Source organism: Lacerta agilis, chromosome 12 (assembly GCF_009819535.1).
Source record: "Lacerta agilis isolate rLacAgi1 chromosome 12, rLacAgi1.pri, whole genome shotgun sequence".
NCBI classification, from domain to species: domain Eukaryota; kingdom Metazoa; phylum Chordata; class Lepidosauria; order Squamata; family Lacertidae; genus Lacerta; species Lacerta agilis.
In genome coordinates, this window is record NC_046323.1 from 48,914,134 (window position 1) to 48,926,865 (window position 12,732).

The following is a 12,732-nucleotide window of genomic DNA, read 5'->3' on the forward strand; positions in this document are numbered from 1 at the left end:
GATTCTGGCTTACACTGTCACCTCACAAAAATTTACTTACTAGCCCTATCCCCCAATGTGGCCTAGAGCTATTTTGAATAGGTAAAAAGGTAAAGGGGTACAGGACCCCTGGATGGTTAAGTCCAGTCAAGGGCGACTATGGGGTGTGGCACTCATCTAGCTTCAGGCCGAGGGAACCGGTGTTTGTCCACAGACAGCTTTCCGGGTCATGTGGCCAGCATGACTAAACCACTTCTGGTGCAGCGAGACACTGTGACGAGTGCCAGAGCACATTGAAATGCCAGTTACCTTCCTACTGCAGTGGTACCTATTTATCTACTTGCACTGGTATGCTTTCGAACTGCTAGGTTGGCAGTAGCTGGGCCAGAGCAACGGGAGCTCATCCTGTCACACGGCCATGGATTTGAACCGCTGACCTACCGATTGGAAAGCCCAAGAGGCTCAGTGGTTTAAACCACAGCACCACCCGTGTCCCAGTTATTTTGAATATAACAATAACCCATTTCAGTTTAGTTGTTATGACATGAACATGAATGATTAAATGTGCAAATTGCAATGATATTGCTGCCTCTATTCTTTGGTTACAATATTAACTCTGTTTTACTGTGTTTTTAAAAACTGTGTCCACTCTAGTTTTTAGCACAAGTATTTGTCTTGTTTTGAAGCATCGGTGGCCTACATTTGCTTAAGATACAAACACCATCATCACCCCAGCACCTATGTACAGATGGGACATATCAGATCAGTGACAGGGTAGAAAATTCTAGGTCCAGAGTCCAAGGTCACTAGTCAAATGATTACAGGCCAGAAAAGATTGAGAGCTGCTGACAGGGTAGATGACATTGGACTATGTAGATCACAGGCTTGACTCAAAAGAAAGCAGCTTATTTGTATCTAACTGAGAACTGTACCTCTCTAAGATTCTCCACCTCAGTGTCATGCATGGGCAGAAATGCATGTTAAACTTGTAGAGTCACTTTTAATGTCCCTCCCCTCTGCCTACTCACCCCATAGACTTTTTGTGCATGTGTATACTTTGCATGATACCCTTGCAAGTAAGCTAGATTAGTCTCAATGCTAATCAACAACAGGAAAAACAAGAGCACATGGAGGTCCGATCACCACCACCACCACCACCAAAGCAAGCGTCATCACAAGACAAATGATTTATAAGGAACTTAGGAGCAGAACCTCAGTGAAAAACTGAGATATTTCTTGAAATATTAAGCAGCATATAAGTGCTTTAAAATAAACCAGGCATCATATATCCACATTGTCACATTACAGCCTTCAACAAAGGCAAAGAGAAGTGGGAGAAACTAATACTGCAATACTCAGCTAATACTAAATTTAAATTATTTAAATTTAAATTCCCTAAGAAAAAAATAGGAGAACATAGTAAGACATCTGTTACAAAGGATGAAACTGGATATGATAGAAGTTTAAAATGCAATTGTATGTAATCATGATTATAAACATTGATGATGGGTGAGCGGGAAGTCATTAGTACTGTAGAATAGAATTATAACTGTTGAGTGACAAAGTGTAACTTTGAATCTTGAAATAAAATAAAATATTCAGTAAAGGGGGGGGGAAGAATTTAAAGACTCAATGTTCCTTTAAGATGACAATAAAGGCAGTTTCAACCACAAGATATCTAAACTTCAGATAATTTATTTTCCTGCCAAAGTGCTGACAAAGCTAATATACTTTGGGCCAAGTTTCACTTCCTTGCTGCAGTGTCCTTCATTTTTATTATTGCAATACTAATGAACCTTCAACCAGCCAGCTCCTTGCATTTTATGCCCTATCTGAACTGCAACCTTATTGAAGAAAGTTTAAGTATCCAGTATTAGGAAGAACTCATGCCTGCGCTGGTAATGCCTTTCCACATTTTTCAGAGAATAATGTAAAACACCTTTAACCTTGCTACAAGGCATCCTATGTATACACGTTAAATTGATTGCAGTTATTGTAATGGACAGCTCTTGCAACAGCTGTGAATGTTACAGCAATGTTTATGATGCCCTTGTGTAACCCCAAGTCAAATGTTTCTTTCTAGAGGCAATTTGGCTAGCTAAGTGTGGCACACACAGCTAACATCTTCCACCATCAAGACTAAAACATAACAGCATTTATGCGAGATAATAATATGCATAAACATCAGTTCAAAGCATTTTCCAAACAGTTAACCTGTAAACCAATGCTACATCCTAACACCATCATTTTCCGAAGAGGAAGAAGTCAAGAGAAGAGCAATGTTAATGGAGCAGTAATGATTCTGTCAATGAAACAAACAAACAAATCTCCCCAAGGATACCAACCAAGAATTGACCAAAAATTAAGACCAGGAATGAAAGATGCAAAGTAAAGGACACTAGGTCACTTTCTGGTCAGAGCTCCAGAGCAACAACATTTTTGAAAAAAAAAGTATTGTGGGTGGGGGGGAGAAAGGAAAACACAGCAGCGAGCTGGAAGATGTACACATCTCACAATGTGAAAACATATAAGGTACACTAGACCCTCAAAGCATCTGTAAAAAAGTGTCTAGGTTTTAAGACACCAAACTGGCAGACAGGAAAGGGAACCTGACCCCAGGCTGCCATTTCCTTTTCTCCCCCAATGCCTAGCACCCTTGAACCTCCATTTAATGGAAAAAGCACTTTAGGGAATAGTGTGCAGCAGGCATAGGCGTAGTGCCAGTGTGGTGTAGTGGTTAAGAGTGGTAGACTCATAATCTGGGGAATCGGGTTCGTGTCTCTGCTCCTCCACATGCAGCTGCTGGGTGACCTTGGGCTAGTCACACGTCTCTGAAGTCTCTCAGCCCCACTCACCTCAGAGTGTTTGTTGTGGGGGAGGAAGGGAAAGGAGACTGTTAGCCGCTTTGAGACTCCTTCGGGTAGTGACAAAGCGGGATATCAAATCCAAACTCTTCTTCTTCAGCAACTCCTCCCAATCACTTCTTTTTGCATTATATATTACCTACACTCCCTGCTTTACAAGTGATTGAGGGAGGTCTGCATTTCAAGATTCAGTCCTGCCACCATCCCAAAATTTGGGCCTCAATCTCCAGATTTGCAGAAACCAAGACTTTTGTAGTTAGGTAACTCTGTGGCCTAAGCAAGTTTCTGCCTTCTGGACACAGAGCTTACAAGATAACAGGAAGACAACATGAAAATGGAAAGGTTATTAAGGCTGCCTGGGTAATTTTAACTTGAGCATAGTGTTTCCAAAACCAGCAATCCTCAGGATAAAATGTCCTAAAATAGCTGAACTGCACAAGTGGTGAAAAACTGTTGCAAGTATATACAAGTTTATTTTTATTGCACAAGGGTTGCAACTATGTATAACAAGTGACTTGCCAACCATAATGCAAACTTCCTTCCATGGGATACACGTAGGCTAGCTAGAATAGTATGGGGGGAGGGTTAGGATTTTCTTTCCTTTGGATTTAGGTAGCTTTATGCTGTAACCCTACAATCACTTACTTGGGAGTAAGCACCACCGAATTTAGTGGGATTCTGTATAGGATTCAACTATCAGAAAATGAAATTTTATTTGTATGTGGGTGGGTGGGTGCTGGGGGAGCACTTTTCCACTGGTTACTATTTGAAACTGGTAAAACTCTCATGTAGGAACAAATATGCAATGCGCACAAGATTATCTACATGCAGCTTGCAAGCTTTAAAAACATAGAGGAGCTGTCAAATGTGATCAATTCATTTTATTTGAAGAAACCTTTACACTAATCCAAATTTTCTTCCATAAATCTGTCAATCACACTCAGCTAAAAACTCCTACAAGGATTCCTGGCCACTGGATTAAGGAAAGAATAACTCCCTCAACTACTGGTGGGGGAAGAACAGCTCACACACAAAACAGCTCAAACCAAGATGACTCATTTGTATTTTAAAAGCTGCTATTTTTCCAAAGTAGAAAGCGGAAAACTAATACAGAACTCAAACTGTAGTTGGAAAACAAATAACATCCCCCAGCTTAGGGAAGGAGCAGCAGCTGCTTAGCAATATTTAAGAGTAGGAAGAGTTGTCATAATCCACCAGGAAACAAGGGGGTGGGGACACAAGTGAAAGTAAATTGTTCCTTGGCTATAAAATTTTCAAAGACATATATTTAAAAAGTCTATTGTGGGCATTTCATAATTGGTTAACATTACTCTCTTGCCCATCTAATGCATTTTTGAGAGGAAGTTTCGCTGAAGGCAAAAAGAAGTGACTGTAGTTCTGGAAGATGTGATGTGTCTACAGTTAGCAAACACCACATTTAGACTTCACAAATTCATTGATACTTTTATGCTTTGGAACTACTAAGTCTCACCCTCTTATACATTTGGTTTTGCTTCTCTGGTATTTTATGGGTATTCCGTGTGTGTGTGTGTGTGTGTGTGTGTGTAATCACACACAATTGTCCACTGGTTTGCAGTCATGGACTGCTAAATGCGGATGAAGCTGACCTGAAATGGGGAACAGTCATAGCTCAGTAGCATGACATCTGCCTAGGTTCAATCTCCATTTAAGGTTTGGGAAGACTTCCTGTCTGAGAGCTTTGAGAGCTGCTCTAAGTCAGCGTGGACATTACTGAATTCAGTGGATCATTAGTCTGATTTGGCATAAAGCAGCTTCCTAGTTTCCTGTCATATTTTAGTCCACTACATATACCCGGTATATAGATCTGGTCTAAGCAAACAACTCAAGTGTTTTGCAGACTGATATTCACTTGTACACAATTCTGTATGCAGGAGATAATCTGCCACATTGCCCGGAGTGATTTTTTAACTAGGCATTTTATTATATAATAGTAATTTGCTATTATAAGCAACGTTAAAGGTCTAGAGCACATCCAGCCACTTTACAAACTGCAATAATATACATCTTTGGTTGGGAACCTCTGGCTCTTGTGCCTAATCAGGCCTGCCTGGCTTCTGGCTTTGGGTCATAAGGCCCAGCCATGTCCACTTTTCCTGCACCTTGCAACATATAACACAAGTCTCAAAGTGGCATGCAGAAAATTGACTACTTTTGGATCTGGTCCTCTGGACAAAAGTGGTTCCTCACTATAGCAGGAACAAATTTATTCCCCTCTTCCCAAACTACACTGATGAAATGACAAAAGCTTGGGGTCTGCATGACTAGATTTGTGTGTGGTTTTGTTAACACCTAGAACTCTAACCAATGATGAAGTACAGCATCACTGCTCTCATAATGTAGATTTCTTTTGTTTTGCATCTCCGTAAAAGGATCAAAATTGCAATCTCTTGATGTTTACAAAGTTAAAGGCCTGTAATAGCAAAGAGATGTAATTTGTAGGAAATGGTTTTGATTAATGAAATAAAAGCAATGCTTTATTAATGTATTGTTTGACCATTTAAACACACAATATCCACAAGAGGCTATGATTTCGTTGTTGCAGGTTCTATCCAACTCCTTCAAAATGGCTTGAGACAGATGACAGTTTAAGGTGACATATAACAAAAATACACACATTATTATGTGGACTGTCTAGACTATGGTGTGGTAAGGAAAAGTTAGGAAACTCCTCCTTGCACACCAGTGTCCTGATTCTCACCCACAGCAAACCATTTTTAAAAAAAGATTCACACATATTTAGCATTACATGTAGTTGGATCAGAAATGTCTAGGTTCACCTGACACATGCTCACATATACATTACATGGCCCTTAAAGTTACATTGATTACAACTTTGAAAATGCAAAATTTGATCAACACTGTATCCATTCCTTGTATTATTGCAAATGAAATTTTGTTACGCAACAGTTGTTTTTAAAACACACACACACCCTCTATTAGAAATATAAACGTTCATATCGTATTATAAAAACTATGTATTTTTATACATGCTTGCGTAGTTGATCTTCTGTTACTTTAATATCAAGTTTTCAGAGCACACTTAGAAACTAACACAAACTGTATGTAAACCATTGTTTTCTTAAGTCATTTTATGAGTCGAATCCTAACAAATTCTGCTATAAATGAAAGAGCTTTAGCCCAAATAGTTTACATCAATATGGGTCAACTTCGTTATCGGGCTGGGAAGAATTCACTTATTCCATTGATACAATAAGAGTGATCATTATTGACCAGTAACTGTGTCATTCTTTAAAAGCAGCCCATATCCATTTTATGTGACATGATGACACCACATCATGAGAAGGTCAAAGCCAGCTATTGGTCTGAAGCAGGCTTGCTTACCAACTGCTATCTATATGGAGTACAGGTGGTGTTATTTGCCTCCATGCAATACTGTCTACAGCAGGCATAAGCAAACTTGGCCCTCCAGATGTTTTGGGACTACAACTCCCATGATCCCTAGCTAACAGGACCAGTGGTCAGGGATGATGGGAATTGTAGTCCCAAAACATCTGGAGGGCTGAGTTTGCCTATGCCTGGTCTGGAGTATTGAGTCTGAATGTGGGAAATTAAAGTTCAAATCTCTGTTCAACTATGAAGTTCACTGGGTGTCCTTGGGCAAGCCACTTTCTCTCACCCTAAACTACCGGTACTTCAAATCTGTAGGGAAGCTAAAATGCTGAACTAATTTTTTCAAGAGGAAGAAAGCATACAAAAACTTATAAAGCAGCTCCAGAGACAGCTTATGCTGTAAGTTGTCTAGCTCCAGACATGCTGCCCATCTGTAAAGTCAATACTGTATGTGGATAAATAGTCCATGAATGTTGACTTGGCCTACTATCCAGATACCATTTGCTGTAATTGCCAACTGCTTTGGTAGGCAGGGTTTTCTCCCATTTGTGCTGTGCGTTTGAGAAGGTAAGAGTAACAAAATCTCTTCTTTCCTGCTCCAAACCTCAGCACAAATGAGAATTCTTGATGGTGACCTGTGTGCTTCTGGCTTTTTGCACACCAAAAGGACCAGAGCAATTACAACTGGCAAGCAGATGTGTCAACACCTGAACATTACTAAAGCTTCACTAGTAGCAGGGGTCCACCGTTCCACTCCTCACGCTCACCATGGCGAGTGTTTCATCACCCTCTGGCAATGGCGATGAGGAGACAAAGCAAACAAATAAGAATCATAAACAGCTGTAGAAACAGGCCCAACATGAAAAAGACAGCTGCACAAGCAGTTATTTCCCGCCTCCTTTGCTGCATTTCAAGAAACCACCCTCTTATCTAAAGATCTACCTGGGGGAAACCCACAAAATTATATACACTAACTCCCAAGTATGAAATTTAAAATCCTCTGTTGTGTAATTCTGCTATTTCTTTTTACAGCTCACTAGCATCAAGTTAGAGGAAGTTGTGGCTGGGCATTTTGGTGGTGGGCTGCTTAGGCACTTGGAGCAGCTCCATCATCTGCTGCCAAAACAAGTCCCAACTTTCACTAGAACTCCAGAGGGGAACATGTGTGCTGCTTGCCAACCAACCAAACCTTCATCTCCCTGGCTCCTGCTTCCTAAACCCAACACACTAATGCTGGAATAAACCCCACTGAGCACAGGGAAAGTTTATTTTGAATAAACATGCATGAGATTGCATTGAAGAAGAGGGACACAATCCTGACTGTTAGCAAGACAATCCAATTTGGTGGGTCCTGACAAGTAGTCTCCAGGTGCATACCGGTAATCTGTTAAATCTGATCAGGGGGCCCATCTAGTCCTGCCTTTCTAACTGTAGCCAGTCAGCTGCTTCCGGGAAGCTTATAAGCAGAGCATACAGGAGACAGTCCTCTCTTGATTGTCTCCAATATCCAGAGTTTGATAGAGAAGGTCTCTTGATTCACTCCTTGCATTTAATAGGTTTTTCAATTAAATCATCTGTTTCTGACAAGTGTTGGTTTATACAACTGCTTCAACATAACACCAGTAATGAGGAGTACTAGGAAATTTCCTTGAGCCAATGCAGTTGTAATGCTCTTGTATCTTAGTGGGTTTTTCCCCCCTTCAAAATCAGGAGCAGGCTACTAGATCAAATGTTCTTTCCCCACCAGTCCCTCTACGCACATGAGTAAAACTAGAATATGAAACATGGGAGTTAACACTAATCATGGTTTGCTAGCAAAGTTCCAACCCCAGCTAAGACACAACAGTGGTTAGTATTAATCGTGTTTGTTAGCAACCATTAACTCTGGTTAAGATCTGGCAGGGAGGGGAATCAAGCATGCAGTCCCATAGCCTGTTCCCTCTTAACCGTGGCTCACATTGAACATAACACCTTAGTACATAGGTTGCTAGTAAGTTCTCACATTTGTTCTTCATTTTCCACTGCCACCACTATATTTATCAGTTAGACATGGGTTTATATTTTTTTAAAAAACCAATGTAAACCTTACACAGTTCTGTTTTAAGTAGACTGGTCTCTTTAGTAACAGGACTCCCTATTACAAGACCATGTACAATGATGAACAAGACCAAAGAACAGTTTGGAAACCTGAAAAATCTGAAAGCTTCCTCACTATAGAAGGAAAAGGATTATCCAACATGGATGAATGCTTTAACTAACAACAATAAATTGGTTTCAAAATAACGGCTTTCTTTTTTATATGATGGTGATGATGAGTATGAATGGTATGAGGGAAATCACAGAATTAAAACAAGTAAACCAAAATCAAAAGGATATCAAACCCCTACTCCACAGCAGGATACTCTAGCCATCATGACAAAGATTATTGCCTATTAGCCACACCAAACAAGTAGAGAACTGGAGCAGACACAGTACACTACAGTAAAACAACCACCAGGTTTACTTCATGTCCTTTTTTTTTTTTAAGGACTGCCCATGGCACCACACATTGAGAGCACAGTCAATGACTTCTTTCATGCTTCACTGGTCTAAAACACCCCTTAAATTCTGAAGTTTTGACCATCCACCTTGATCTTGGTTCAAGCCTTGCTTTTGCTGAAGGAAAAATGAAAACAGTTTGACCTGGTTTTTGAACTGGAGGGCAACATTCAATGCATGTTATGGGTAGGATCTTTACATCCAAACTACACACTACATACACCTTATTGCTTTCCCTGACCATTTTTGGCTGTTTCAGCGCAAAACACCTTAAACCAAAAGTCTCCAAATCAATCATTTAATCCACAGTTTGAAGGATGTTTACACCAGCCTCTTCCAAAAAACACAAATTCCTCAGTGCCCAAATGCCAAGATTTCAAAACCACCCTACTAAGTTCAATAAAGGTCTGCCTCCCTAGAGCTTGGACTTGTCCCAAACTCTAGCTGGCAGAGGAACAACAAGGTTACACGAGTTGCACTCAACACCAATTGGAGTAGAGACAAAACACAGAGAGGCACAAAAATGCATTCCACTTCAATAGCTATAGTGATGTCTTAATTTACTGCTGGACTGAAGCAAAACAGTTAAGTGAAGTGGTTTGAGGTGCTACACCAGAGCAGCAACCTGAGTCTACACTGGCACGATGCTGAAAGGAATATTACAGGAAAACTTAAAAAAAACAAAACTTGCCCATTTTGTATGCAACCATTAGGACAGTATTGTGTACACATAGAGAACAGTTTCTCACCTTTATCCTGAGAGCAAGACAGGATTTCTTCCTCTTTGGGGTTAGTCACCTGGGTGATAATGGACGGGTTGTCCATGGAAACAGAGTGCGTTTTCACCTGGCTATTTCCCTCCCAGAGGCAGGTTCGATGTGCGTTTATGGGTTCCTTTTTATTCGTTTTCCTTTTAGGAAATCTAGAGGCAGACTTATGTGTGAAAAAAGAACTCCTCCAGGAACGAAGCCAGAAAAAAAAATTGTTATAGAAGGCAGCACGCATACAGGTCTCTTCTGTAGTGCCTTGTCCTCTTTCCTTCTTCAAAGAATGGAGGGAGTCAAAAAAGATGGAGGGGAGGGAACCCCAAATCTAAAGACTACCCCACCTATAGCAAAACCCTGTCCCACTCTTGAGTTAAAGAAAAAAACCAGTGCCACTCCAAATCCCTACTCCAGGCACAAAAATACCCGCCTGAACAGCAACCTCAGGACAGCAGTAGAGAAAATACAGATACGGGATCTTGACGGCGGCTCACCTTCGCACCCCCTCAAGAACCCCCGATTTGTCCTGTGCCTCCTAAATGGCTGCCCTGAGCTGATCCCTAAAAAAAACAACACCCCACTCACACTCCTCACCCCAAAGCCAAGGCTTTGTATTACCCCTCCCCCCAAAAACCCAATTCAAAACACCCTACATGTAACCCCCCCAAACCGTGCCTCTGATCTACCATTTCCCCCCAAAAATCCCCTTGCCCAAAAAAAGAGGGTTCAGACCCCCCCTCCTCATCTGGAGGAAGCACCTTCCTTCCTCCCCCCCCACTCTATTTAGATCCCAAAACTTACCTACCTCCCCCCTCCCGCCAGAAGAAGGGGGGGAAAGCCCCTTTCCAGGAGGAGGAGGAGGAGCAAGAGGTGCTCCCCACCCCACAAGAGCCCTCCCCCTCCCCTCCCGTGCCCCCTCCCCTAATCAAGCCCCCACCCGCCCCTCCCTGTCCTGTCCTCCCCCCTTCCCCCCCTCCCCTCGGAGATTATCTCATCCCTCCTTCGCCTCCTTCCCCGACGCAGCTCTTGGGGGGGGGGAGGGAGGGAGGAGGAAAAGGGGGGGGAGAGAGAAGAAGAAGAAAACGGGGAAGGGAGAAGGGGAGGCAGCTCCTGCGGAGGAGGCCGGTCTCCGCGCTGCGCCACAGCAGCAGCAACAGCAACAGCAGGAGCAGCAGCCGCCTTCCCGCTCGCCTTCCCGGAGCCTCCCCTCCTCGCCTGTCAGCGCCAGTCCCAGGCGCCGCCTCCTCCTCCTCCCTCAGCGCCCCAGAGCCTTCGCCCGCCCCCGCTGCTTTCCCCTCAGGCCCGCCGCGCGCGGGACAGGAGCCGCCTCAGCCTCCGCCTCCCGCCGTCCTCCTTGTGGCGGCGGCGGCAGCAGCGGCGTCTCCTCCTCAGGCAACAACATGGAGGCGGGAAGGAGAGCGAGCGAGCGCCTCGCGCCGGGGGAAAGCGAGCGAGCGAGCGGGCGGGCGGGAAGGGGGGGCGGTTTGAACTGCGCGCGCCCGCCCGCCCCGTTTCTCCCTCGCTCCCTCCCTCCGCCCGCCTGCCTGCCTGCCTGAGCGGTAAACAACGGGGCGTGGCCGAGCGCTGGCTGTCCGTCAAGGCGGGGGAAGAGGCTGGCCCGTCCAACCAGGGTGGGCGTTATGGGCGGGGATTGCGCTGATTGCGTCCAAGGGTTGGAGGGTGGGGTGGGGGTCCTCGAAATGAGTGGCGTGGGCGGGGCTTGCTTCTTGATTGCGTTCTTGGTCCGAGGGGTGTGTGGGGCGCGTTCGATCCCCGAAAGGGGCGCGGGGGGGGGAAGGGAGGCGTGCCTTGTCTGGGGCGGGGGGGGGGGGTGATGCACGGCATAGGTTGGCAGCATACACACCCCAAGAGTTAAGGGCGCTGGGAATTGTAGCTCTGGATGGGCGAACTATAGTTCCCGCTGCCACACAGGATTTCTGGGGGGTAATGGTTCCAGGGTACTAGGAATTGTAGCTCTGGGGAGGTGCGAACTACAGTTCCCAGGATTCTTTGGGGGCGTGGGGAGGTTTGCTTTCAATGTATGATGTGTGCACAGCTAGTGGGTTTTCTCCCCCCACTGCCTGGTCCCTCCCACCAAGCAATGCCTGATTTAAGATGGTGCTTCTGAGCATGCACAGAATGTATCTTTAAAAAATAATTAATTAAAAAAATCATCTCTTCCCAGACTGTGCAGCATTAGTAGATTAACTGATCAGATTCCAATTAGTGCAACAATCCGTTTGAATAATTTTAGTTGATTAACTAATCTGTACTGTATATTTAATTTGCATTTTGGTAAAAAAACAAAACAAAAACTCAACCAATATTTTGGAAGCAGGAATAATAGGCTTTTCCTCCCTTTTTTTGATGCCCATGTTGAATGTAGCAGGTATCTCTTTCAGAAGAAAGATTCCTACTGTGAGAAGAGGGAGAATGATCTCTTCTAAAATGGAGCTTATTTTCTGGGGTTTTCATAAACAAGTTTTAAAATACTGTGCATATGTTACCCAACTAAACAGGTGGCACACCTTTTCATTGGATTTTTAAATCAGTTAATCCAGCCAGTTGCAGCCCTAATTTAAATATATTTGCATACCAGGTAAAAGGTAAAAGCTCAGTATAAAAGATACTGAAGGAAGAGCAAGCAAAAACTTCCAATTCAAATGTTAAAGCTCCCATCCTATAGTAGTATATGCTGTTTTGGCTTCTAGAATTTTTCGGAGAATGAAAAATGTTCTGCTCTCATCCGTACTGTGGAAGAGGGGACTTTTCAGAGCAGCTGTGTTGAAACTGGTCTTCCAGGTGTTGCTGGACTGCAACTCCCATAATCCCTGGCCATTGATCATGGTTTCTGGGGGTGATGGGAGTTGTAGTTCAGCAACATCTGCAAGTTCCCCCGCCCCCAGCTTTAAAAAGAATATCAGCATTCAGCAGGCACAGTTGCTTTGAGTTGTAAGACAGACCTGATGGGGTGGGGGAAAGGAACAATTAAAATTCCTGACATGACTTCAAAATATGTGACGTTTTCGTATTTTAAAAAATGCATTCTTTCGACATTATGCTGAAATGAAGGCACCTGCAAAACTGCCAGAGGGAAGAGGCTGTTTTTCCCAGGACCTTTTCTCTGTCCAGGTGTGTCTGTTGGCAGTCATCAACCGAGTGAAACAATCTCTCTCTCAAGAATACTTCAAAAC

At 43.4% G+C, this 12,732-nt stretch overlaps 1 protein-coding gene across 2 annotated transcripts in view; it reads right to left on the reverse strand.

Annotated features, from left to right (window-relative positions):
• Positions 1 to 10,216, reverse strand: part of CTDSPL (CTD small phosphatase like) — a 61,823-nt gene extending 51,607 nt beyond the window's left edge. Inside the window, exon 1 of one of the 2 annotated variants that reach the window (XM_033164890.1) lies at positions 9,524 to 10,216. In XM_033164890.1, the coding sequence (XP_033020781.1) occupies positions 9,524 to 9,779 (256 nt within the window). In that variant the 5' untranslated portion in view covers positions 9,780 to 10,216. The remainder of the gene's footprint in view (positions 1 to 9,523) is intronic. The other variant, XM_033164889.1, reaches the window with a different exon arrangement.
• Positions 10,217 to 12,732: the final 2,516 nt, after the last annotated feature.